General features: G+C 33.5%; 3 protein-coding genes and 1 long non-coding RNA gene across 4 annotated transcripts; 2 read left to right on the top strand and 2 right to left on the bottom strand.

Moving 5' to 3' along the window:
* Nucleotides 1–4,683: 4,683 nt before the first annotated feature.
* On the bottom strand, nt 4,684–6,509 carry LOC120278659 (oleosin 1-like). The gene is given in 4 exon segments (XM_039285389.1): nt 4,684–4,810; nt 5,859–5,925; nt 5,928–6,003; nt 6,005–6,509. Coding segments are annotated over 4 exon segments (372 nt in total). The 5' UTR covers nt 6,107–6,509.
* Nucleotides 6,510–7,718: 1,209 nt separating this feature from the next.
* LOC120279580 lies at nt 7,719–9,210 on the top strand. The gene is made up of 3 exons (XR_005541952.1): nt 7,719–7,762; nt 8,866–8,916; nt 9,145–9,210. It is a non-coding gene; the product is annotated as an uncharacterized LOC120279580 (long non-coding RNA).
* Nucleotides 9,211–11,202: 1,992 nt separating this feature from the next.
* Nucleotides 11,203–19,312, top strand: LOC120278658 (protein VASCULAR ASSOCIATED DEATH 1, chloroplastic-like). Its single transcript, XM_039285388.1, has 10 exons — nt 11,203–11,206; nt 12,358–12,492; nt 12,606–12,663; nt 15,325–15,391; nt 16,142–16,235; nt 17,004–17,065; nt 17,194–17,203; nt 17,332–17,603; nt 18,389–18,658; nt 19,034–19,312. Exons 1-9 carry the CDS (start codon nt 11,203–11,205, stop codon nt 18,623–18,625), a joined length of 939 nt encoding a protein of 312 aa, XP_039141322.1. The 3' UTR covers nt 18,626–18,658; nt 19,034–19,312.
* A 1,710-nt stretch (nt 19,313–21,022) lies between these two features.
* Nucleotides 21,023–24,907, bottom strand: LOC120278657 (F-box/FBD/LRR-repeat protein At1g13570-like). The gene is made up of 5 exons (XM_039285387.1): nt 24,779–24,907; nt 24,120–24,312; nt 23,876–24,035; nt 21,573–22,268; nt 21,023–21,094 (listed from the first exon to the last, which is right to left on the bottom strand). Exons 4-5 carry the CDS (start codon nt 22,251–22,253, stop codon nt 21,023–21,025), a joined length of 753 nt encoding a protein of 250 aa, XP_039141321.1. The 5' UTR covers nt 22,254–22,268; nt 23,876–24,035; nt 24,120–24,312; nt 24,779–24,907.
* Between the last annotated feature and the right edge of the window lie 662 nt (nt 24,908–25,569).

Here is a 25,569-nt window from a genome sequence, read left to right as displayed (position 1 = left end):
TAATAATAGTTATAAAAAAAAACTTATAAAGATGCATATTGTGACAAATTTATAAAGATAAACACTTTTTTTTTAACTATATTTTATATGACTTTATGATAAAGTAATTTTCTGCTTTCATTTAAAAAAAAAACTTGTTTTTTAAATATACAAAATAAATAAGGTTTTCTATAATAAAAACATATATTTTAAACAATAAAAATATAAAAATGATCTCCAACAAAAGTGGCCCTAAATTTTTTATATATAAAAAAATAAAAATATAAAGAGATATTAATATTATTGTTGTAGTTCACATTTGAGCTTGGAAATAAGCTTCTCAAAATTAAAAACATGCATGTTTAGCATAGGTTTTCATTTCATTAATGTAAGACCATCCTTATCACTATTACTTTCAATCATCTTTCAAATTGGCTCTCACGGTCGAGTTATTTGCCAAAGTTTTTTTACTGAAAAATTCAATGCTTACATTTAAAAAAAATATACATTAAGCAAAATTGTAATGTTAGTTTGATTAATTAAAGAAAATAAGAACCAAGCATGCATAATTAAATTAATATTTATAAAATATTAGTTGACATAAAAAGGCCAATAGATATGTTATTATTTCCAATTACATGTTTATATAATATCATATAACACTAATTACCATACAATACCAAGAAAAAAATTTAGTTAATTTAACTCATCAGCATTTTCTAAAATGGTAGTCAGTTAATCTTGTTATTGCATTTAAGACCCTATGTTATTTATATATTACGTTTAGGTATTGTTGCATTTATGCATTTAAGTTTGCAGTTATGACCCTCCTTGTTTTATAAATTGCATTTGTATTTAAAATTATGTTAGGATTATGTTTAGATAAGTTTGTTAGTTTGAATCTGTTTAGTTTCTTGGTGGCTAAGTAATTTAGTTTGAATTCAGTTATCAATATCAATATAAAAATAGAAAGGTGAGGAGTTTTGGTTGACCGTGTCAAAAATATTCTCTTCTTCTTTGATTGCTCTTTGTGTTTTTTCTCTGTTTATTCCTAACAGTCAGTTCTCCATCATCAGTATTCAAGTGTGGCACCTTTGAAGGTATTTGAGGTGGTTTTGAAAAGAATGGTTTGGTGATATTTGTAAGCTATTAACGTTTCCTTCTACCATCTCAATCACTTTAAACATGGAAGGGTGATCTAATGGCCTTATCTATATACACCACAAGCCTATGAATCATAATTTCTTCTCTTTCATCGATTGCAATGCTTGTATCCATTTCTATCACATTATGGTCAATTGTATCTTCAATAATTTTATCATAAATCCATGAAAGATAGTAAACTTGGCTTGTATTCATTGCTTTTGGATCTGAATTCCTTCTCCCATTGGCCATGTTTAAGAGTAGCATACCAAAACTATAAACATCACACTTGTGAGAGATAACACCAAAATTTTTTGATATCAACTCTGGAGCAATATATCCTATAGTTTCTCTTGCAACATTGAGTGATACCAAGCTATAGTTCTTTGGATATAGTTTTGCGAGGCCAAAATCAGAAACTTTTGGATTAAAATTACAGTTTAAAAGAATGTTATGGGGTTTGATGTCAAAATGTAAAATTTGCATATCGCATCTTTTGTGTAGATAATCAAGTCCCCGAGCAACTCCCAATGCGATATCAATTAATTTGTCTAGAGAGAATTTGTGGTTAAGACCACTGTTGGATGAGAAGATAAACTTATCAAGAACAATTAGGCATGTACTCATACATAAGAGCTTTTTGCGTGCCATCTGAGCAAAAACCAATCAGTTTTACGACATTTATATAGTGAATCCTACCAATGGTCGAAACTTCATTGATAAAATCTTCACCGGCATTGTACTTAGAATTTGTCAACATCTTGATAGCAACAAGTCGGTCTCAAGGAAGTTGGCCTTTAAAGAAATAACTGATGCAAACTAAAACAATATCTTTACTTTTATAGCCTTTTAATTAGTCCTATTTATGTTTTATTTTATTTATATTAATTTTGTTTTATCTTAGGGGTCTCTTTGCATTTTAGGAGTTTTTAGGGTTTCCATTATTATAAATGCTTGTAACTTTGAAGCAAGGGAATGATCGAATAATTTTCCAAAAAAAAAAACAAGTTTCTCTTTTGTTTGATTGGTGTATCCACTACGTCAATAACCAGATCCTCCTTGGCTAAGTTTCTCCTTGAAGTTGTTGGTCATAGTAATGATGTCGGTGTATGAATACAGAGTTGGTACAAGAGTTTGTTGGTTCCTCAAAATTTTCTCCACAATATCGACGGATATCATCATTTGGTACAATTTGTAAGAAATGAAAGCATATATAGTTAATGGCCCAAATACACATCTTCCCAACACTGCAAACACGGTTGAATAAGCAAAACTAAAAATAAGTTATAAACTGATATTTTTTATCTCTTCACCAAAAAAAATTATAATGAGAAATTAATCTTAATACACTATTAGAAACCATTGAAATGAGACTAGAGAAGTTTGATTTATACCTAGCAGTGCTTTGGCAATTTGCAATAATATCACCACCATAAATATAATTGGCATCACAAGATAGTAATGCTTTCGATTGTGATTGTGGATTTCTATATAATAGAGAAATTTTGACTCAATTCCAAACACAATTACTTGAATCCTTTCTGTAGTTGAAAAGTTATAATTGGTGATATCCTGATAATTGGCCCTGATAATTGGCCCTATCACAAAGAATTGTTAGTATTAACCCACTAATTTGGTATGCAAGTATAATATACATTCATATAATCTTTTGGGAGAGGTTTGTACTTGCCACTCTTGGCAAATAGTAAAATTACTTGCCACTCCTCTCAATAATTTTTTATGGTTTAATTAGTGTTAATATGACTTTTTTTTACCCCCATTCTTTTGTATTGTTTTAGCAGTAGTTAGTGAGTGTGTATGTATATATATATTTCTTATAAAAAGAAAATTCCATAAGGTTATATTACTAGTCTTCATTTTAATAATTCAAGATCGATCATTTCTCCTTTTAAATTGCGTCAGTATTTATTTCAAATTAATTAAGTCTCTCATGACTTCCAAGTCAACCAAGTAATTTTTTTTTAAGTCTCTGATGTCTTTCAAGTCAACTATATATATATATATATTAAATTAGGTCTCTGAGGACTTCCAAGTCAACTATATAATTTTTTTTTTAATATTGAGAAACTAAACCTTTAACATTAAATTAAATAATGTATGTAATTAATAATGTTTTTTAAATAATGACTTTATAATGTTTTTTAAATAATGACTATATAAAGATCTTAAATTAAATAAGGCGATCATACTGATAAATTCTTCCTCAAAATCTATATATACGCATGCGTGATTGTCATAATAGTGTATATTCGAATGATTGTATCAGAAAATTAAAAATATGTAGCTAAATCATAAGTTAATTTCTAAAACTAGGTGACCAAAATAAAAATACAAAAAAAACAAGAAATTATTTGGGTTGTTTACCTCAAAGTTATAATACATATTTCTTTTGATGCACATGCTTTGTAGCTATCTATTTTGAGACTTTTCCTTAGTCACAATCAGATCGATCGATCTGTGTTTAACTAAACCATCAATGATTATCCACAGCAACATATTCATGAAATAGATCAAATGTGGAAGAGTACCAAGAAAATTGAATGCAATCTAATCTAAACATCCTATTCTAACTGGCCCAAACATTAGCCCTCCAAAAAGCCCATATCTAAAAACCCAATAACCACAGCCCAAAACTAATGAATAACCTCAGATGTTTATACGAATATGAGGTTTCTTCTTCTTCTTCTTCTTCTTCTACTTCTTCTAATTAAACCCATTTACCATTTATAATTCATAAAAATTGTTAAAGTTCTAGGATTATTAATTTCTATAACATGTATATATCAGCATTTCATAAAAATTATTATTTATTTATTTTTTATCATGTGGGGGCATGGCATTATCTCAACATGTATAATTTATTTTCCATACAACAACTTTCACAGTAAAACAATTTTTTCAAAAATTAAATAAATAAGAAAAATGGTGATATTTAAAAAATTATCTGAATTAACTTAAATATTTATACAGATGTTTATGTAATGAGGTTTGCTTGACAAATATTTAATATATTGATAAAGAATGCATAGCAAATATTATAGAATATTATAATTTTCTTATTTGAGTTTCTTAATTTATTAATTACGTTACTCTTTTTGTTAAAGAGCAATGAGCTTCTTTTTCAATTAGTTTTTCTTTTTACTTGAAAAAATCTTTTACCTTTCAAAATATGTTTGCAGTATTTATTTTATTAAATAAATTATTTTTAGTATGTTTTCATTCAGAAATTTAACATTAAGAGAACCTAAGTATACTTAGCAAAATATATATATATATATATATATATATATATATATATATATATATATATATATATGTTTATTTATTGAAAATAAATAAAAATAGTCCTAATAAATGAAAACACATAACATGACAAAGCAACATTGTTAAAAATTTTATTTTGTTCATGAAGATGATATGAAAGAGAAAAGATTACCAACAAAAGGACTCAAACTCAAAGTAACACATTCAACAAACATATATATATATATATATGACCAAAGATAGATACGCTGGCTAAGTGTAGCCAGGTTTAGGAACTCAGTGTGACCAGCCTGCTTGAGGCCGGTTCTGAGCGAATTCCTTCACCTCCCTTGCCTTTGCCGCCAGCTTATACCTTGCTTCATCTAACTGATCAGCACCAGGAGGATGTTTTCCAGTTATGTACCTACATAAATGAGGATTTTTGGTGAGTAATTGATCATATTTATTAATATACCAAATATACATTCCTATTATTCTATATAGCAAAAAGTTAAAACTGATTTAACATAAGTTAAAACTTGAAAGATAGCTTTTTATAATAGAAGTTCCAAATTGGCTTGGTAAATAAGAATAGTTGTAGGGCATGCAAACAAAAAGCATTGTAAATTACTTTACAAAATTTATGTATATCTAAATTTTATTTAAATTTATTTTTATGCTTATTAATGGTCTTTCAGCCTGTCGAGTGTAAAGTTCTGTATGGTGTTCATCTCCGAAAAATTCATTTCTGGGAGGACTTAAAGATTGAAGTCAAAAGCCCATATAGAATGAAAATGCATGCAAAAATGAGCTTGCTCCATACCTAACGCAAGCTTCTCGTATTTTGTCAAAAAAATAATTATTTTTATGTTTATATGGAAAAATTTTGAAATTTCAGGTTTGAACATGCCTCTAAACAAAGACTCAATTTAAGTAAAAATCCTAGAAGATACTTTTGAAGGATCAAAAATTTGGTATGGAGGAGTAAAACTAAAAGGAATAGCACGCTCAAGGAGTAAAAGAGCAAAAGTTCACTCATGAAAAAGGGCTTTTTCTTAAAAAGTAAGCTCCTAACAAGATCAGAAAAATTTCCTTCTAGTCCTCAAACTTACAACGAACCAAAACTCATCCTTGAGGCACGAAACCTAAAGCAAAAATAAAAAAGGGTAAAATTCTTTTTAGCTCCCCAACAGATTGAAAAACTCCATTTTTAATCCTTAAAATGCTAGCAGCCCATTGAGTACTAAACAAACCCCATTCTCGAGAAAGCAACTTAAGCAAGGCATAATTCCTTTTAGCTTCCCCAAAAAGATTAAAAAAAAAAAACACTCCATTTTAGTCCTTTAATCAAACCAGCCATGTCAAAATTCCTTTTAGCTCCCAGAAAAAAAAAAAATTCCATTTTAGTCCTCAATCAAACCATCCATGGCCCAAAAAGAAGACCAAAAACGCAACTTGAGTAGCACTAGTACCTGTACATCCAGTAGAGCACGGAGGCGCCGGCGACGCCGAAGCCACCGGAAACAAGAAACCCGAGAAAATCAAGCAAACAGTGATGACGGCGGGGATAAGCACAGGGCTAAAGATCACCATCAATGGCGTGGCCACTGTCAGAAAAGATCACAGTGCTCACCAGCGTCAGCCCACACAGCATCAGCGTCGACCCTCCAGTCACCACCGCCGTCGCTGCCTTCACCACTTGCTGGTAGTTCTCCGCCATTGATTCAGGACCGAGAAAGAGAAAGAAGAGGATGAGGCGTATATATAGAGGAGAAGGAGAAGGACGCGTGGCAATGGGATTGCATGCGTGGCGAGGAGGAGATAGTGAGGAGGTGACGCGTGGTGTGGTTTTGGTCGACGGTGACGAAGCTTGGGCTTATCCTAGCTCTATTATCTCTGTGCGGCATTTGGTCGAACACCTTGGTGGCATGAGCCGGAGCCTATGGTGCGGGTGGCTGACTCTGCGCGCCACGTGGACCGTCATATGACGACATGGAGGTCATTATGAACCGCACCGACCTCTATATATATACTTCATATTGAAACGGTGCGCGCCTCTCACTTACACTCTTTGGGGCAATTGGTCGAACACCTTCATGGCATGGAATGGTATTCTTTCTCTCTTTGGCATTTTATCGAACACCTTCACTGCATTTGATACAGAGCCCATAAATTTAAAATAATTTTTTTATTCTTAGAAAATGTTAAATTATGCCATATTGTATGGATTATGGCATAATTTCTGACTATCCAAACAGGCTCTAACAGAAATTTATATAAAAATACTATTAAGAGTTAACTATTCATCGGTTAGCTGAATGATATGACACAAGAGTACACATTTTTTTTTGGTAATATTGTTTTAGTTTCACTTTCTAGAGTTGTACGGTTATGAAATTTTTTTTAGGTGATCAATAAATTATTTACACTTTTCTGTTTTTAAATGGATCACTTATTATTTATTTTTAAAAAATATTATTAATAATTTTATAAATTATAGCGGTTCATTCTATAATGAAAGATAAGAGTATGAAGTTTTGATTATGGGTTATTAGTGAATGATCAATTTTTGTCAAATGCTGATTTGATTTAAACGCGGTATTTATTTTAAAAAATTAATAAATTAGTATGGGAGGTGGTGGGGTTGGAAATAAATAATTTATTAAATTTTTATTAAATTGTAGGAAATTATAATTACGTTGCCACGTCAACACATCCACACCTCCATTCATCCACGTGGTGCAAAAGTCAAAAGGAAGGGACGAATTTGGAATTTCATAAAAAACCCTACCGTTGCAGGGGACAAGAAAAATCACAACAAAATTTTCAGGGACTTTTAAATAATTTAATTCCGAAATATTTAACACCTTTGCCAGCTCATCCTGCAAGTCAGCCCTTTAATATAAGTAACCGACACGCCATGAAATTCCCAAACTACCCCTCACTTCCCATTTGTTTTTTTCTATTTTGGATTCCTTTTGTAACTCGACTTTCAAGAACTTCGAGAACCCCCATTGAAACCCCCCGCCCCTTTCGTTTTCCCACTTTCTCCAACCATTTACTCTCTCTTCAACCACCGTTCTCCACCCATGGCCCTCGCCGCCGCTCCGCTGGACCAGTCCTTCCGAGCATCGCCTTCTAGGGTTGTGTCACGCCAGGACGCTGAGGCCTCCTCTGAGACCTCCTCCGTTTACTCCGCCGATCCGTCTGATCGCAGGGACGCTGAGATCTTGGTAGTAATTGTGTTTGATTTTCTATTGGGGGTTTTGGAGTTGAGTTTGGATTCTTGGATTGGTTTTTCTTGGTTTTTGGACTCAGGCTATGTCCACGCGGGAGTGAGGAGTACCGGTTGTTGTTCCGTCTCCCGCCTGACGAGGTGAGTCTCTGATTCTTTTGGGGAATTGTGATGGATTTGTGACTGTTTTTATCCCAAATTTATTTGATGAGTCACTGATAGGAGTGTGAACCTAAATTTTTTTTTTATTATTATTTTATAAAAGTGGATAAACCACAAATTTATTGGAAAAGAAGTAGTACAAACAAGCAAAGTATAAATTAATTAGAGAAGACTGAACCTAAATTCTTTAGGATTGTTATTCTTGATAAGATTGTTGTTGGAAAAAACTCTTATCTTTGAACAGTTTCATTTTGCATTTTGCTTTGTATTAGCATGCACTGAGTGAGATTCGTCAGGCATTCATAATTTAAGTACCACAGAGGTGGTGAGTTTTAAATGAATTCTCATCCTTTCAAGCAACACTTCTTAAATCTTCAATTGTCAAATGAATTCTCACTTGAATTAGTTGGCACCCTTTGTTTGAATTTGTAGTTTTATGCACAAAGAGATAGTCCACTTTATGAGGAACTCTTGGGCTATGTTTTGTATCTTTGAGGGATAATATTAATGTCATGACAATATGTGGCTCATGAATTTGCTACATTATTCATTTTATTGTTTTATGTTAAACAAATCAAAGCAGATAAATTAACTGAGATCTGATTGATATATATTATTATTATTATTATTATTATTATTAGTATTATTATTTTTGTGCATGTGCTATGGTTTGTCAATTTGCTGATTGTATAAAGCTGTGTCATTTTCATATTGTGAAATCTGAATTTTCTGCTTTAAGCCAAAAGTTCTGAAGCAGAAAAATTCTTTTTGAGTTATGGGAGAAGAGGAGAGGGTCCTACAGATCTTTATCTCAAGGACTAGATGACACTTTGTGAAAAAAAGCAAGATTTTTGGAAAATGATTGTCGCATTATTTAGAAGATGCAATTTAGAAAAAATATAAATAATGTATGAGCTGCTGAAGATAGCCTTGAGTGAATGAAAAGAATCCTCATCTTATTCCTTCCACTTCCTTTTTCCCATGCACTGCTTTTTATCTGTTGCTTTTATATATAGTTTTCGGTTTCATGCTTTCTAAATATGATATAATGACCAGATTTACTATTTGTTTGGCATTCGCAGGTTCTTGTTCAGGATTTCAATTGCGCTCTCCAGGAGAATATTCTTCTCCAAGTATGGTTCATTTATAAATTGGAATTAATAATTGAAATTGTTACACCCGGTGGTTTGTATGCTAGTATGGTCTATTTGTATCACATTCTGGTTTTATATGGCAAAAGTAAAACTTCCCTGCATTCTTTATCGCATGCATATGAAGTAGACATGTTTCATATCTTTGAATTCCCCATTTAAATTTTAGTTACTGTTAAAATTCACTTCTGACCTGAACTTTGCTTGCAGGGCCATATGTATTTGTTTCTTCATCATATTTGCTTCTATTCAAACATCTTTGGTTTTGAGACAAAGGTACTTATTGATCCTTCCTACTTCTTAATTAGTTCATTTTTTTAATGCCCTTCATATGGTCTGCTACTATCTGAATACAACATGGTTGCAATTCTTTCCATCAAGTATTTTGGGCATTGAACTTTTCAGGCTCTCAGGTATTGAAGGGAGGGATTTGGGTACAATAGATGGCCTCACTGTCTTATTTCCTTAAATATTATCTTAGATTCATTGTAAGGTTTTTCTTAAGGGGTTAAATTTGGCTGGTCATAATCTGATGACAGAGAGGCATTTGAGATGATGAAGCCTGACAAGATAGGGATATTTGTAATCAACTTAAGAATGAAAGCCATCTATTGTTGAAGTACTTAGCTTGATTAGAACCTTGCTTTTTTTCTTTTTTTTTTTTTTGGTGGAACTTCACAGTTAATTGTAGAATTTAATGCCAAATATATATCCATATATAGAAAATGTTATTTTATTTATTTATTTATGTTTTGAGAAAGTGGGTTATTGATCATAGTATGAGTGACCTTAATACACTATATCCTCCATTTGCATTTTAAAGCAAGGAGTAAAAATTGTCTAGAATTATAGCATGCGTTTGAAATTTTGAATATCTACAAGTTACAAGCCACTTTTTGGAAATGCAAGTGTGATAAGTGATAATTATACTTTTGAAATTTATCAAAAATCTATAACTGGCCTTTCTTTATACTTTTTGCATGGGGGGCAGCAACACGGAACCAAATTTTAATAATGAATGACCTCTATATCACAATGTAGTATTTAAATACTTTGCATATATGAATAGCAAAAGCTGCCCTTCTTAAATGTCTAATAAAAGAAATGTTTTTCTCATTTTGGCATTATGTGCTTCTATAGAAATTTCCTTCTCAATTCTAGTTACATGCTTTGACACTATAGAAAATAACTTCCTTTTTATTCTTGAATTTTTTTCAGAGCTGAGGAGTTTAGTTAGGAGGGAGGGCTAATACTTGATATCCTAGTAATGTCTTTAAAATACCAGAGTACTATTGTTGATTGGTTGGTTTTCACACACTTATGACCTGTAGTTTACGGTTTTGTGACCAATATAATGTACTAGTGATCACCTTTTAATTTGCGAAAACAATTTCTTTTCTTGAAGTCTCGTGTGATGAAAGCCAAGACAGCTGGATTTTTCCTAATACGCCAATAGAAATATTAGCTGGAGGGAAAAAGGCAAGAAAGTTTGGACATTTACAACTGCTTTTATTTAACCGATGAAAACCAAATCTGAACTTGCCTTTAATTTAGTTGGTTTTTCTGAAGTTGATCATTTTTCATTTGTATTCTGTTTTCTACCATCAGTGGGAGTTCATTTTTGTTGGCTTAATTGGCAGCACTTCTTTGGTTCTTTTCTTGTCCCGTGATGGAAAGCTTACAAGCTCGTAAAGCGGAAGGATGGTCCTGCGACATGACAATGATGCTAAGGCCATCTTTGAATCAACGGAGGCCATGCCAATTTTCCTAGTCTTCCTCTGAATGAACCATGTATGTGTTTCAAAACTATGATTATGAGTTACTTTTCATGTTCAATAATCTTGAGTACTTTTCATTATCAAATATTGGTCCCCGCCCATTTGGGTTCTAGGCAATTTAATTTGACGCAACACTAAATTATTTCATTTAATTTGAAGAAATCATCATGAGATTCCTCTTATGTTGAGATCTATGTATGTCATTTCTATGCTTCTAATCAATAAAGTATTTAGCTTGTTCTGAAATCATATGGATAGTTGAAATTTTTACCTTGCATTTTGTGATCTTAACATCATACCTGATTCTTAAGGATTTTTCTCACAAGTGGATGAACTTTCTCTTAAATTAACTTCCTTCACAAGACTTGCTATAATTTATATGTCATTCTATGCTATAGGATATGAAATCTGATGTCAGCTCAACAATAGCCTTGCTGTTATCGAAATTACGACGGATCAACACCACTACTGTCTGACTCCTTGACCTCAGATGGGTTAGTGTCAGTTAAAATACTCAAAATTATTTTATAATGGCGACCATTTTATTGATTTATTTCTTGCCTTTGCATCAGGAATATGAATGCTAATATTTTGGGTGAGAGCTTTACCTTCCAGCGGGCCGAAGATGGCATTATTGTTCCCAGTAGACTTGTTGAAGCCAAAGAAAATGGAGAAGAGAAAGGCTGAGCGACGGTCTATCTACTGGCAACCTTGAGCTGCAGCCAGTTGGAGGATGTGAATGCTCCCATTGGTAAAGTTCACTTTGCGCTATGTCCTCTCATCATCAGAAATAGTCAGACTGTTTTTCCATCACTGCTGGTTTCCAAAGATGTATAAGTTCCCGCTAGTTTGACTGCATTATTGTTGCATAGTTCTCCCTGTTGTTTTAATTAACTTATGATTATATTAATTTTAAAGTTTTATTTTTGTAACCTGCAGTACCGGAATATTTTACACTAGTTGCGGAGGCAAAGTTCTCGGTAATGCAGTGGTTTCCTTTCTGATTTATTGTGTTTAGTTTGTTTTATCATCAAAATGCTAAATATATGGTTCATATAGGTGTGCGTAGAAGTACTTTGCCTCTTTCTCCAATAATGCTGCATGAGTTTTCTTGAGAACTTCCGTGAGGATCGCGAGGAACAAAGGTGGACAAAGTTCATTAATATGCTGTAGTTTTATTTTCTCCCTTTAAGTGAAAAGGAAACTTTATCTTTTCTGCTTCCATTTTAGTTATACAGTTTGTGTTTGCCTGCTTTTTAATGACTGAGATTGTCTTTGGGATTTCGAGAGTTAGTATAAAATAAATGAGAAAATATTACTCCTGCCTCTTTCCCACTTGGTTCCATTTTAATTCTCCTCCAACCCCATTACACCTCACTGCTAATCTACTATCTTTGAGTCCTTTTGGTTGCATTATATTCCAGCAATCAATGAGAGTTGGAGTTGTGCTAAGGAAAGAATGAAGCATTTGAGATATTTTGTGGTTTGAGAAAAGGTGAGATAAAATAAACAAGATGACTATTGAAGTCAGCAATGGATTTGGATTACACATGAGAAAGGCCGGAAAATAGAGGTCATCCTGGCAAGTAGATGAAGTAACTGATCTGGCCATAGCAGTGGTTCTCAAAATTGTTTGCTTTCCTAGGTGATTTTCTATCAATTCTGACCCGTTTATATTTTCATCATCTTTTAGAGTTTCAGCACACTCTCTGGCACCAGCATGAACAGTTCAGATATACTCGTGATATATCATTCCTGCATCCAGTCAAAATATATCTTGGTATGTTGATCTTATGAAATGTGATTGAAAACAAAAGCCGAGGTTGACTTGTTTTGATTCAATTTCGTAGATTACTTTTGTTGCCTTAATTTTGGCACGCGTCTATATTCAAGGTGCAAAGTTTGATGTTGGTCGGAGAGTCCAAAAGTTTTTACGTGTCTATAGGAACAGGTAATGTTATTTCCATTCTTTCCATGTAATAAGATCAAGATGACGACTGTTTGTGCTACTGAGCCTGTTATATCTTAGTGAATGCAAGAGTTACAATGATATAGTCAACACAGGAGGTTTAACCCTGTAATGTGGATGCTTGTATAGTTCACAATTTAACATAACACAAATATTGAGAGGCTTTGCTTTGGTTGTAGTTAACTATATGCTCTAGTCTTGACTTAGATTAGAGGGATTTATTTTACTTGCACCCATCAAAAGAGAATGTGTTGGTTTTGCCTGGATCATGCCTTATGTTTTTGAATTGTCATTTTTCTTCTGCAGGTGATGGTGTTCATCCTTGTTCCATTTGATGTGTGGTCATTATAGAAGTTCTCATTGTATTATCATTAGTTATTTTGACATTTTTTATCTTGATCAATTTTTCTATGTCAATAATAACATAGATAAATATATTAAAATTATAAGGGCAAAGTTTTTATTAAAGCATTCTCCTTTCGCTTATGTTTTCAAAAATGAAGCTTTTGTGTTTTCAACGTGAAGTCTTTGTTGTCTGTGATCGATCTTCATAATCAGTGGATACTGTTTTGTCCTCACTCAGATGGGCAGTAGTAACCTATTAGATATATCACATATGCTATAGTCATCTCTCTCCTCTTATTCTTGTTTGCGTGAATAAGAGACAATTTGATTTTGCAATATATTTGAAAACTCAATTTTCTATATGATTCTTTAACATACCTGTATATGGTTGGATGGACTGATCATAAATTGTTTCTCTATTTTTACTGAATTTGCCAAGCATTGACTCCTTGTTTCAACTTATTGGATGTGAGCAAAATCTTTATTAATAGTCATGGACTCATCATCTGTTAGAGCAAGAAAAATGGTGCTAACTTGATTTATGTCATGTTTGAACCTTAATTTTTCTAGGTATTTTTAGTCTGTTTGCATATAATCAGATGCACATATATAATGTGTCTATTATTTTTAAAATGTGCAAATCATTGATTCCTTTCTGCAGTAGCATATGGGTTCAAAAACAGAAGAGTTGCCTAGTTTCTTCTAGAAACTGTGAACTGTGTGCCATCTGCTTTTTCTTGATTCTTTAAACAGAGACCAGATGGAGAATGAAAGAGATTTTCTAATGTATATTATTGAAGTTATCTGAGCTAGTTATATACAAGAAAAGCTATTTCAATGTAAAGCTTACAATCTGGTAATTATCAGAACTTAGGTAGCAAGAAATCAGGAAGTAATCCCAGGAAAATAAGGAAAACATGGAAAGAAACAATATCCTTAAAATTTCTCCTAAAAATTTGGAATATATTTAATAAAACAGCAACACCCCCTTAAGCTGATGAATAGATGTTCATCATTCCACTTCAAAAACTTTGTCTAGGCAGCCTTTTCTTAAGAACATCAGTTAATCTGTTGTTTGGTGAGCATATAGATTATGCAAATCACACCGTCTTCTATCTTCTCTTTAATATAATGTTGGTCTTTCTCAACATGTTTTGTTCAGTCATGATGAACCTGATTATGTGCAATACTTATTGCTGCATTATTATTACAGAATAGTTTCATAGTTCCCATAACTAGGCACTCTCAGTTCTTTCATCAATCTCTTAGAACAAAGCGTCTTGCACATTCTCTGTGCAAGGGCTCTCAAAAGCATTGTACACTAACCTGATGTGGACGCGCCTATCTTGAGCTGAAACTGCCCTGCATCAACAAATGCCTGCACATTTTCTTGAAAAACAAGCCCTGACATGGACTAGATTTTAGATACTGCAAAGATTTGATTGGTGCTTCAAGATGCTTTTCTCACGGAAAAAATGCATGTACTTTGAGCTGACTACACTTAACAGCAAATGCAATATTTGGTGCTGTTTTACATCTGTCGAAGAGCTGAGGTTTTCATTTACCTCAAATTATCAACATAATTGACTGAGACCAGTCAAGAAAATTGGTTCCATTGCGTTTTTTGTTGGGTTATTTGGAGAGAATGGGTTTCCCTGGAGAAGGAACTACAAATGAACACATACTCCTAGAAGGTCTAGACGACACCTCCAAAGAACCCTCTAGAGTCACATTCTCCATGGCTGTTTTAGCCAATAATGATTAGAGAACCTTAACCCATCCAATGCCATGCAAACAGAGAATGAAAAGAAATCCTCTGATGTATATTATTGAAGTATTCTGAGCTAGTTATATACAAGAAAACATATCCTAATCTAAAGCTTAGAATCTGGTTAAATTTTCATATATTAGGTAGTAAGAAATCAGGAAATAATCCCGGGAACATAAGAAAAATATGGCAATAAAATAATATCCCTAAGCTAACTCCCTAAAAATTCTAGAGTATACTAAATAAAAATAAATTGATGATCTGTCAACAATGACTATTTTCTTCTTCAAGTGAGTTCTTGGTTACTACTTTTAAGATGCTGAAAATGCTAACGTTTGTGTTCCTTGCCTATGCACTTTTAAAGTTGATGGATAATAATTGCATTCAGTTCTCTGGTGTGATAACTTGTGTGTTTGTTTTCATTAGTTTGTTGCATGCCAGTTATTGTTCAGAGTCTTTTGTGATAATATTGTATAATATCAGTTTCGTTTGCATATATCTTGACTGCTAAATCTTCTATTGTCCACCAGCCATTTAGTGATTGAGACATCACAGCAAATCAGTGATGTGCCCTATGGTGACTACTTCAAAGTAGAGGTGCCTCTTTTGCTCTATAAGTAACTTTATTATTGTGATAATTGTCTAGATATATTCAGTGAATTTCAGTTGTAATGCATTTAGTAGTGTTCACTTTACGATCTTTTTTTTTTCATTAGTTGAAAGGTCATTACCTTTTTGTCGAACTTGGATGGATTGTTAATGTTTTATGCTATGCCAGCATTGAATTAATTAGGATGTATTTATGAGGCAATTGTAAAATGTAGACAATAATGAAAAACAACATAGTTGTTTAAATTGTATTGTGAACTTTGGATTTTGAACAACTTGAAAATCACACTAGATTACCACTGAAGGACATTAAATGTCAAAATAACTTTTTTCCTTAAAATTTCTTTTTGACGAAGAAAATCGCTGAATCACCCTTTTCTATTTGTTATCATTTTCTTTGGAGTATGAAATGGCATAATCACATAATTAGTAAATGTTACCTTTTGATCAAGACTTAGGTCTCGAGTATAGCTAAAGTCATGTTTTATAAAGATCAGACCAAGATTTGCAGGATTTGTAACTCTTTAGTCTTCTAGCCATGTTATATATCTGGCTTCTTTGAATGTTCTTTGGGCATATTTATTTTCGTTGTTCTTCGAAGTTACATCTTTTGAAAGCTTATCCTGCACTTATATTTTGCTGATTTCTTATTGGTTTAAAAATTAAATGTCAATTAAACCTAGTAAAGTATTTCTTTTGTATCGTTCTTTATATAGCCGTGCTTATGTGTGTGCATAGGGGATATGGGATGTGCAGCAACTCAGCGGTGAGACTGGCTGCATTCTGCGTGTGTATATTAATGTGGCATTCTCGAAGAAAACCATGTTTAGAGGTTTGTCCTGCTGTGTCCCTGCAATTTCATCATTAATTTACTGAATACCAAGACATTTTTCTTGTTCACACTTCTTGATAGGGAAATATGGTAATGATTTTAGTGTGAGGTTAGAAGCAAAAGAGTCAAGTAGGAATAAACACAGCTGCAATGTTTGGCATAGTTATGGTTTTAAAATTAGATGCAACTGACTGGCACTGCTTCCAGAATTCAACAAGAGATGGGTGTTATCTATGTACTATGAAGGCCTCTAGTTTCTTTTAAAACTGCCTAGTGACTCTGCTTGAACAACTGTTTTGCACTTCACTGCCACATTCGGGTGCCTGCCTGAGTTTCCCACAATTAGTGGATTATAAGCTTCTGATTGCATACTTCTCCTTAAAGGGGTATGTTTGCTCCATTTTTACACTCACTGATTCATGTCTTTTTGATACTTACAAGTGTAACTCCAACTTTTCTCTTGTTTATGTTTATGAGTGACAGGATCTGAAATGCTAATGTCTGATACCACCCAATTACCAGTAACCAAGAATCCCTTAGTTTTTTTCATCTTTCCATCTCAAATATCAGGGATTTTTGCACTTCTTAGCCATTTTCTTTATTTATTTGATGAAGAAATATAGGAACTGAGTTCATAGCAAAAATCCTTCATTATGTTCCAAATATCTAATATTTTTCTTGTAATCCCTCATTCGATTAATTTTGAGTCTTTGAAAGTTATGGACTTGTACTTATACTTGAATGCCCCTTGCACAACTGTTTTCACAGGCAAAATAGAGCAATCAACAAAAGATGAATGTCGAGAAGTTTATGCGCTTTGGATTAACAATGTACCATTTTGCTGCTTGCAATATATTTTCTTTTTTTCCAGAGTCTATTTCTTCAAGGAATGGAAGCTTATTTAGATTGTTAATTATACACAGGCAAAATGATTTGTTGAAGCAGAAGAAAGATGTAAAAACTGGAAGGTTTGTCATCTTGTAGTATTATCTGTGCAGTGTTTACTTATCCATTAGCAAAAGAAAAATGTGTAGGCTCAGAATGATTTTGTTACCCTTTTATATACTAACTCCTGGAATTTCTGTTCCGAGAACAGACACAATTTCCACTAATGTTGGATTGGGTAGCTCTTCAGAGCCAGCTGGAGATTTAATGCATAATGTGATTTTTGAAGAGATCATAGAAACTGTGTCTGATAAGATCTCTCCACAAAGTGAAAGCCCAATGACAGTGAACCTTGAAAAATGGAGATCAGCATTGGTCATTTTCAGAGAAGCATGGGCTTCACTGTGTTCATATTGTGGCAGTCAAAGTCTTCTTCCCTTCGTAATTGCTGCTGCATTTCTTGCAGTCCTCATTTTGATGCAGGTACGTTATATACATTCAATCAATTGAGCAGCATTTAAACCATATTGTCTTGTTTTAACCAAGAAGTTTTCTTTTCCATTATTTGTGTAATTTCTGTTTCATTTGATATTAAAATTGGTCCATGCATAAGATTCATTACTACATTAGCATCTTCCCTTTTCTGGTGGTTTTATAAGGGATGGAGTCTTCAATTCAAGGGCTAGTCTGAGGGTTGGTCTAGATATGGCCAAGTTATGGCCAGCAGATTTGATTGTTATCATCTCCTAGGTATGGGTTAGGGTTTGTGGTCCAGTTGAATTTTCTAAGCCAAAACTTGTACAAGAGTGCTCGAGTTAAAACACTGTCACATGGAAGAAGGAAAGCCTCTAAGAAGCTCCACTAAGCTATTTCTCTTAAGCCCCTCCTGTTGGATTATGTGAGTCAAAGAATTTAAGGAAAGAAAGATATTTGTGACCTTTAGGAAAGAACTGTAGAGAAAGTTTGTCTACAATTCAATTCATTTTTAGGAGGGATTAGAGAACAACCATATGATGGTGGTGTTTGTCACAATTGGTAACACACATTAATAAAAAGCTTTGATGAATGTCTCAAACTGAGTCTAGATGCACCAAGATACTTTTTATTAAAAACTGCACTCAAATAACTTTTCTGGTATTAGATGCAATATTGTGCATGGAAATTGTTATAAACTTCCAGTGAAGTTGAAGTTTAATAAGTTGATTAAATTTTCAGATCTTCTCCAATTGCTCTGAGTTTCCTTTTTGGTTTCTGTTTGTTGCTGACAGGTTAGCATCATAGTTATACTGACAAGAGTTCCTGAAGTCCGCATAGTTACCGAAGGAAACTATATAAGCGGCCCTGGTAGTTACAATTTAGAGAATGCAGAGTGGTTGGAGAGACGTTTCAACTACCTAAAGGAGGAAATGCTTATGTTAGAAAGTAGGATGGAGAGGATGCGCCATGAGTATACATTGTTGAAGGCAACGCTACAAAGCATTGAGAAGTTAAAACCCAAATCATAACAGTCCCTTATGTTATCAAGCACACAAATTTAGGTAACCTTTCTTTCTTTCTTTCTTTCTTTTTTGCATGCCAAATAATATGGAAAATAGTTTCCTTTTGTCATCATATTTCAAATTTACACCAGGTCAAAGTTTGCTGAATGTGTTACATACTGCAGGGGCAGCATTTAGAAGCATGTTTGCATGATTTTGAATCAATTTTTTTTTTTCTTGCTCAATATTGTTAGGTCTAGGTCTAAAACCCGCCCGGTTTTAACTCTGATGCCTATGAAAATTACATTTATTTTGGTTCATCCAATACATGAAATCAGATTAAATCATGTAAGCATAGAGGTTTTACACTGGTTTATTTCACTTACTTAGCTTACTAATTTGTTTATGATTATATTGCCCTTTTTTGTATTGTAGGGGGCATGCCGGACATTCAGTTCCTGTGGAAATACTACACTTTATACTCCTAAAGGAAAGGCTTGCCCTCATCTCTGTTTAAATTCATCTGGTGTATATTTTGTGCCTTCAGTTCCTTTTATGTAAAATTTTACTTGTTTCAAGCATAATATATGAAAAGCTGTAATCTCAAAAATTGTGAATATAACCTCAATTAAATCCTTACAGTAAACAGGGGATGATATAACCCAATTGATGCAGTTAACCATAGTTTAATTTCCTCTTTATTGGGGGTTCTCATGATTTCTATTTGATTGATAATATGCACCATGATGCGCTTATTCATGAAATTTAACAAAGTTTTTGTGCATAGCTTTCAATTTGATTTTATTTTTATTTTGTATAAATGCGATAAGTGTTGTCAATGTTGTAGGGGTGTGTGTCCTGGTTGAGTATAAGTGTGTGTACTGACTAAGAATTGAGCATCCAGCATATGCATCTTTATCCGATGATGTGAAATTGAGTTGCAAATCTAATTTATAATCAGGGATTTGTTATCCCTGATTTTTGTTATCATTACAATGTTTGAATTTGGGATTTTTTTTAATATCCCACACCAATGTGTTTTCCACTGAATTTTGAATGATCCACGTCAATGCTTTTAATTTGATTTAGTTAATTTCATTAACTAAAAGTTGAAGAAAGATCTGAAAGGCAAATATAAATATAAATCGTTATGTTACCCCCCCAAAAATATTCTTTTATTAGTAAACGTAATATTTTAAGAAATAAGGAGTATATAATAAATTACATATTTGCAATTCTAATGAGTTTTTTAATTAAATATTAATAAAAGTGTTAATTTATAATCAATACAAGCCTGTGTGTAAGGAGGAAAAAAAAAAAAAAGAAATTGATATTTAGTATCATTATATGTTAATCGAACTTTCGAACTTTGGAATCCAAACCACGAAGAAATACATTAATTTAGAGGGGGCTTGGGATAAAAAACCCTTCCCAATTGAGCTAGCCTTAAATCAAACATTGTTAACTCTCCTTATTAACAGAAAACCAGGATCTGGACATGGACACACACAAAATTGAAGGAAAAAAAGGAAAAGAAAACTCTAATAATTCAAATGTAATTCAGACGTAGTGGAAAAGGATCGTAAGAATTATAAAGGGGAAGAAACCCCAAACCCTCCTCTTCTTCCTAATCACGGGGTGAAAGAAGAATTCATCTGGGCTGGATTCGATTTAACTGCTCTCAAAACTTTGAATTTTAGGATAATAATAATAAAGGGGAGAGGTTATTAGTTATTAGTGATTTTTTTGAAATTCTGTTGTTTTCTTACCTGCCATTCAAAATAAGAGCTTTTGAGAGAAAAATAATCATTTAAATTATATAGAGAAAAGTGTTCCTGTAAAAGCTCAAAAACATCACTTATTTTATGTATAATTTAAATAAAATAAAATAAAATTTAATTTAAATGTTTGACCTTATTCTTATAAAAAATGTTTTCTTTTATAATGAAAAGAAAGCAAGCCCCAAACACACCAACATGGTTGCCTGAGAAACATATCACAACATTGACCTCTCTTTTACAAAACCAAAGGGCAAAAGAAAGGACTAACAACAGCTGCCCAAACACACTACCTTTGAAAGAACAGAAGATAACAAAAATATCGGATTCATAGGAAAGGTTTAGCTCGAGCCTTTTTCTGTTAAACATTTTTTCTTTTAACTTTTCTACATCTACACTGAGCTGAGAAAATAAAACATCCTCAGTCCAAGCATATAATTTCAGCTTGGGTTGAAGCTCTTCGAAAACGCATTATTTCCTTGAAAATCCTTGCATCTTCGTGAGGATCGGTAATTACTCTTATGTTTAACGTCTCCAGCACCGGGCAAGCATTTACGTAGAACAAACTTTATGAAAGTCCAATTCAGGAATCTCACCACATATTTACGACCAGCTTCACTTAGTTCGGAGATAGTTTGAACTTGATTCAAGCATCCGCTCTCCATGCTGCAAAAGCTTTCTCAGCTGGAACAATCGCCATTGAATCATCAGAATCAGCCTGCAAAATGAAAAAAAAATAAAGAAAAAACTTGAAATATACTGGCATTCAAATAATTAAGCATACATTGGTTTCGAGTTCTTACCCTCAATTTTCGAAGGTCACGCAAGACCGAGACGAAAAGAAGCAACAGGATCATCAAAGGTTATGTCTCTCAGGTCATGAAAGTGACCATACTAAGGTATGGATTTAGTCAAATAATTGTAAAGATCGGAAGTTTTTCTAATATGCTGCACCTTTGGCTACAAAACTGCCATAGAAATTGAGGAGAAAAATTAGCTAGTCATAGGAAAGTATGCACCGGGAAGTCGGACTGATAAGTTTATTTACCTCGAACGATGTTAGTCTGCAACTCTAATCTCTCAATTTTTCAGAACACCGCTGAGGAGATTTCTCATAAATTATGATATTCTCCATTTCCGCGCAAATTCATCCCTCTCGAAAATCTTCTTCATTATCACATGATCTTCTTCTTCACCATCCTCCAAGCCAACAGATAGAGTAGCCTAATGATGGTGTATTTTCTAGGATCTATATCTTCAAAGAACCCATTCACAAACAATTCTTTCAGATTTGGTGCATTCACCTTGAGATGAGAACAACCATAGAAATCAGAAAACACCAATTTCCTCAGAAGCGGGCAGTTGGATATCAAACTCTCAAAATATTCATCAGAAATGGTAATATCTTTAAGAACCAGAGTTGCAAGGTTGATGAAGCCCTTGGAGACGCAAGGAAGAATAAATTCACAATCTTGTAATTCTAAAAAGGTCAATGCTTGACAATTGAAAAGAGTCGTTGGTAACTGGTAGAGCCGGGTCGGACAAAAGTTGAGAATCAACTCCTTCAAACCATTTCTAGATAGGTAGACTAGCCATCTGTCTACTCTTGTGAAGCTGTCATCATAAGTATACCCATCAAATGCGAATTTCTCAATAGGGCCAGAGTGAAGAAAGAGAACTTGATCGACAATTTCACCAAGTGCATGCCGTGAAGGCAATGGGAAACTATGTCTATCAAATACGAGTTGCGGAATGGTGCTCCACTCATATCTCCATTTGCTAGATAAAATACTTGATCTAACGGCATCCTTTAAAGGAAGATCCATGAGAATGATCCCAATGATATTGCTAGGAAGACTACTTATTCTGTCTTCCATTAGGGACCTGCGCCGCTGCCCATTTCAGAAAAAAGACCAAATCACAACTCCAGCAAAAAAATTATCATACATGAAGAAAGAAATAGTTTACAAGGAAAATCATCATGAAAGTAAAGGTTCCAAATTGACCCATTCCAAAATCAAAACTACAAAATTTTCATAATTTATCGATGCCTAGTAAAGGCGAGGATGCAATAACCAAAAGGGATAAAAAAAATCTAGGAAAAACTCGATAATGTAATTGTTGTCCAGTAATGTCAAGCATGCAATTAAAAAATAAATCTAGCACCAACCAAAAGCTAAGCTAGACGACAAAGTACCTTTATCCGCTTCTCTCAACTTCCCTACATCCTCCATCAAAAAAAAAAATCCAAAAGAAAACAAAGTAGGAAGGTAAATGAATGGGAATGAACACAAAATAGGAGCTAAATAATGGAAATCATTGCCAACCCCTTCCTTATAAGAGACGATCGAGATAAATAGATAATGGTGGAGACAAACAGAGAAAGCGATTAAGTAAGAAGATTCAGCTCATTCACAATTTCCATATCTCGATTAATGGCAGAAGCTCCTTAATTTTATTCACATTATGTGCTTTCTCTGAGAAACTAGGAAATTCATAGTAACAAGCAAATAGCCCTCCCCCTCCTAGTTCCAATAGCAATCCATTTCCATAATTAGATCTGATTTAAAATGTGCTCATTTAACGAAAACAACCTTTCAGATAAAACCAGAATGTAATTTCCTAGAATGTTGAAACTTTGAAAAACATAATACAAGTTTTTCTCTCTCAAAAACTACAAACAGGTATCACAAAGCAACAAATCACAATGAGAATGTGCTCTCTGCAACAAACAAAACAAAACCCAACCAAATACAAAGAATCACTTAATGATCACAAATCAGAAACCATGAGTTTTTCTTTTGAGTGGTTCAAGATATATTAACAAAATAACACTCTATCCAGGGCATTACATATCATGAGACCTTGATTTCCAAGTAAGAAACCTTAAAATGGAAAGCATATGATGTGCATAATCTATATAAGAGTAAGAGCAAATACAATATAAACTAAAAGGTGTATTAACCAAATATTTGTGCTTTGAAGCCCGTGGCTTTTAATACCACGATTTTTTACCAGTCGTCCTTCAAGTCTTAAGTGTAAAAATCAAGAAAATAAGCCTTTTACTTCTTCTGTTTCCATGAATCCCAATGCATTCATTAAATCACATTTAACACTTGAGTAACTAATCAAGCAGGATTTTTCAAGTCAAAATCACAGGTGCAGTACTGCAATTGAATTTACAAATGGCAATCAGGCAATCAACTAGCAGAATCCACTACACCAGAATGTGGTGAAAGGCTAACAACATATTCCAACAAGACAGTATGACGCTAGAAAAACGGAGCAACATGTGTACAACATCTAGATAAAACAAAATTATTTGTTTTATCGCATGAATTCGCGCCCTAACAGATCATTACAACTATAAGAAATCCAACAAGTACCAGGGCTCAACCTTCCCTGATCCTTTCGAAAACGACAATCAAACGCTAAAACCAAAACACAGATACAAAAAAAGGAAGGTGGAAAAATCTGACCAAAAAAAAATTGTCATTACCAATATATCAGGACTGACAAATAGATAGGTGATAGATCAAAATTCCTTCTTTGGCTGCAAAATCCAGTGCCCTAACAGATCAAACACCACTGGTGGTAACCACATTAGTCCAGCTTGGTGCCTAGGATCAATATTAAACTTTTCCCAATCCTTTCAAACACTAAAAAATCAATCCAAACCATGAGTTGAAACTACAATAAATATCAAACCAAAGCACGGATAAAGAAGAGGAAAAGTGAAAAACCTTAGAAGTTAAAACATACACCACCCATTTCTCAAGGTCAACACGTTAGAGTAGACCAAAATAGACCAAAATTCTTGCGGTTATCTTTGCCCTAAAGGATCACTCCAACAATGGAAAAAAATGCATTATTCTAAACAGTGCCCGCAATCAAGCTTAAATCTTTGCCAATCCTTTCAAACAAACCTATCAAAAGCTGGCCAAAAAAAAATCAAAATCAAAATCAAACCCCACAAAAACATCAAATGGGGGAAAATCAATCAGAAACACACATATAGAAAAGAAATAGAGTAAAAATCCAAGAGGCCAAACATACATTGCTCTTTTCACAAGGTCGACAGGTCAGAGAAGAGCTAAACAGATCAAAGTTCCTTCTTTTCTACCCCAAGAACCTATACCCCAACGGATCACACCAGCAATAAAAAAAATGCACTAACATATAATCCAGTTCCTGAGATCAAGCTTCAATCTTTCCCAATCCTTTCAAATAAAGCAATCAAAAACTAGCTAAAAATCAAAACCCCAACCCCTAAAACCATCAAAGGTCCCAAAAGGCAGAACAAATCAGAGAAGTACATGTATAGAAAAGGGAAAGTGAAATGAAAAAAAATTCAAAGAGGCAAAACATACATTACCCCCATTTCTGAACGTGGATACTTTACCTTGACCTTGGATGAGTGATTAATGGCGTTTGCCGTGATTCCGATTCAATATCCGAATTGTTGTTCCCTCCGCTGCCCTCTTTCTCTCGATCGACGAGAAAAGCCGAAAAAACGCAGGGGTTATCGAGATTTATAGAAAGAGAGCCTTTTATAGCCGTGAAGAAGAGTTGTACTACTTATAAATTCATCAGCTCACGGCTCACGGCTAATGAGCCATGGCTCTTAAATGGGCTGGGCCGTTTCACTCATGACATATGGGCCAAAGTAGGTCTAATGGACGATTGGGCTTGGTTTTGACTTGCAAGCTCATCTTTTACATGGAGCCCAACATAAACTCTAAATGTCCGTTGCGGATTTAATGATTTATCTTACCCACACCAGTAACGTATATATATATATATATAAGCCAACCCATCATTCATAAAGAGAGTTTCAAGGTTGATCCTAACACGATCCATCATCATACACAGGTGCGCTCAAACAAGCACGCACACGACATGTTACACTAATAATCTTTACACGATAATTACGCATAGATATTTATATATTACGAATAATAAATTGGCTTTTGATTATCATCCATCATCATCCAACACTGTGAAATAAATTTCATCCTAGTTGAACTCATATATAGGTAATTACAGTATTTAAATTATTAAGTAAAGTATTGATCTTTTAATAAATATGTATTGTAGTTTAGGTAAGTATTATAATATTTGTTTTGATATTAACTGTTAATTTATTTATTATTCTGCTTTTTATTGGGTGTAAAAAGAGAATTGGTAGTTATC

The sequence above is a fragment of the Dioscorea cayenensis genome, chromosome 16, assembly GCF_009730915.1.
Source record: "Dioscorea cayenensis subsp. rotundata cultivar TDr96_F1 chromosome 16, TDr96_F1_v2_PseudoChromosome.rev07_lg8_w22 25.fasta, whole genome shotgun sequence".
Lineage (NCBI taxonomy): Eukaryota > Viridiplantae > Streptophyta > Magnoliopsida > Dioscoreales > Dioscoreaceae > Dioscorea > Dioscorea cayenensis.
Note: the sequence above shows the minus strand (reverse complement) of the source record. Positions and strands in the feature narration are given on the sequence as shown.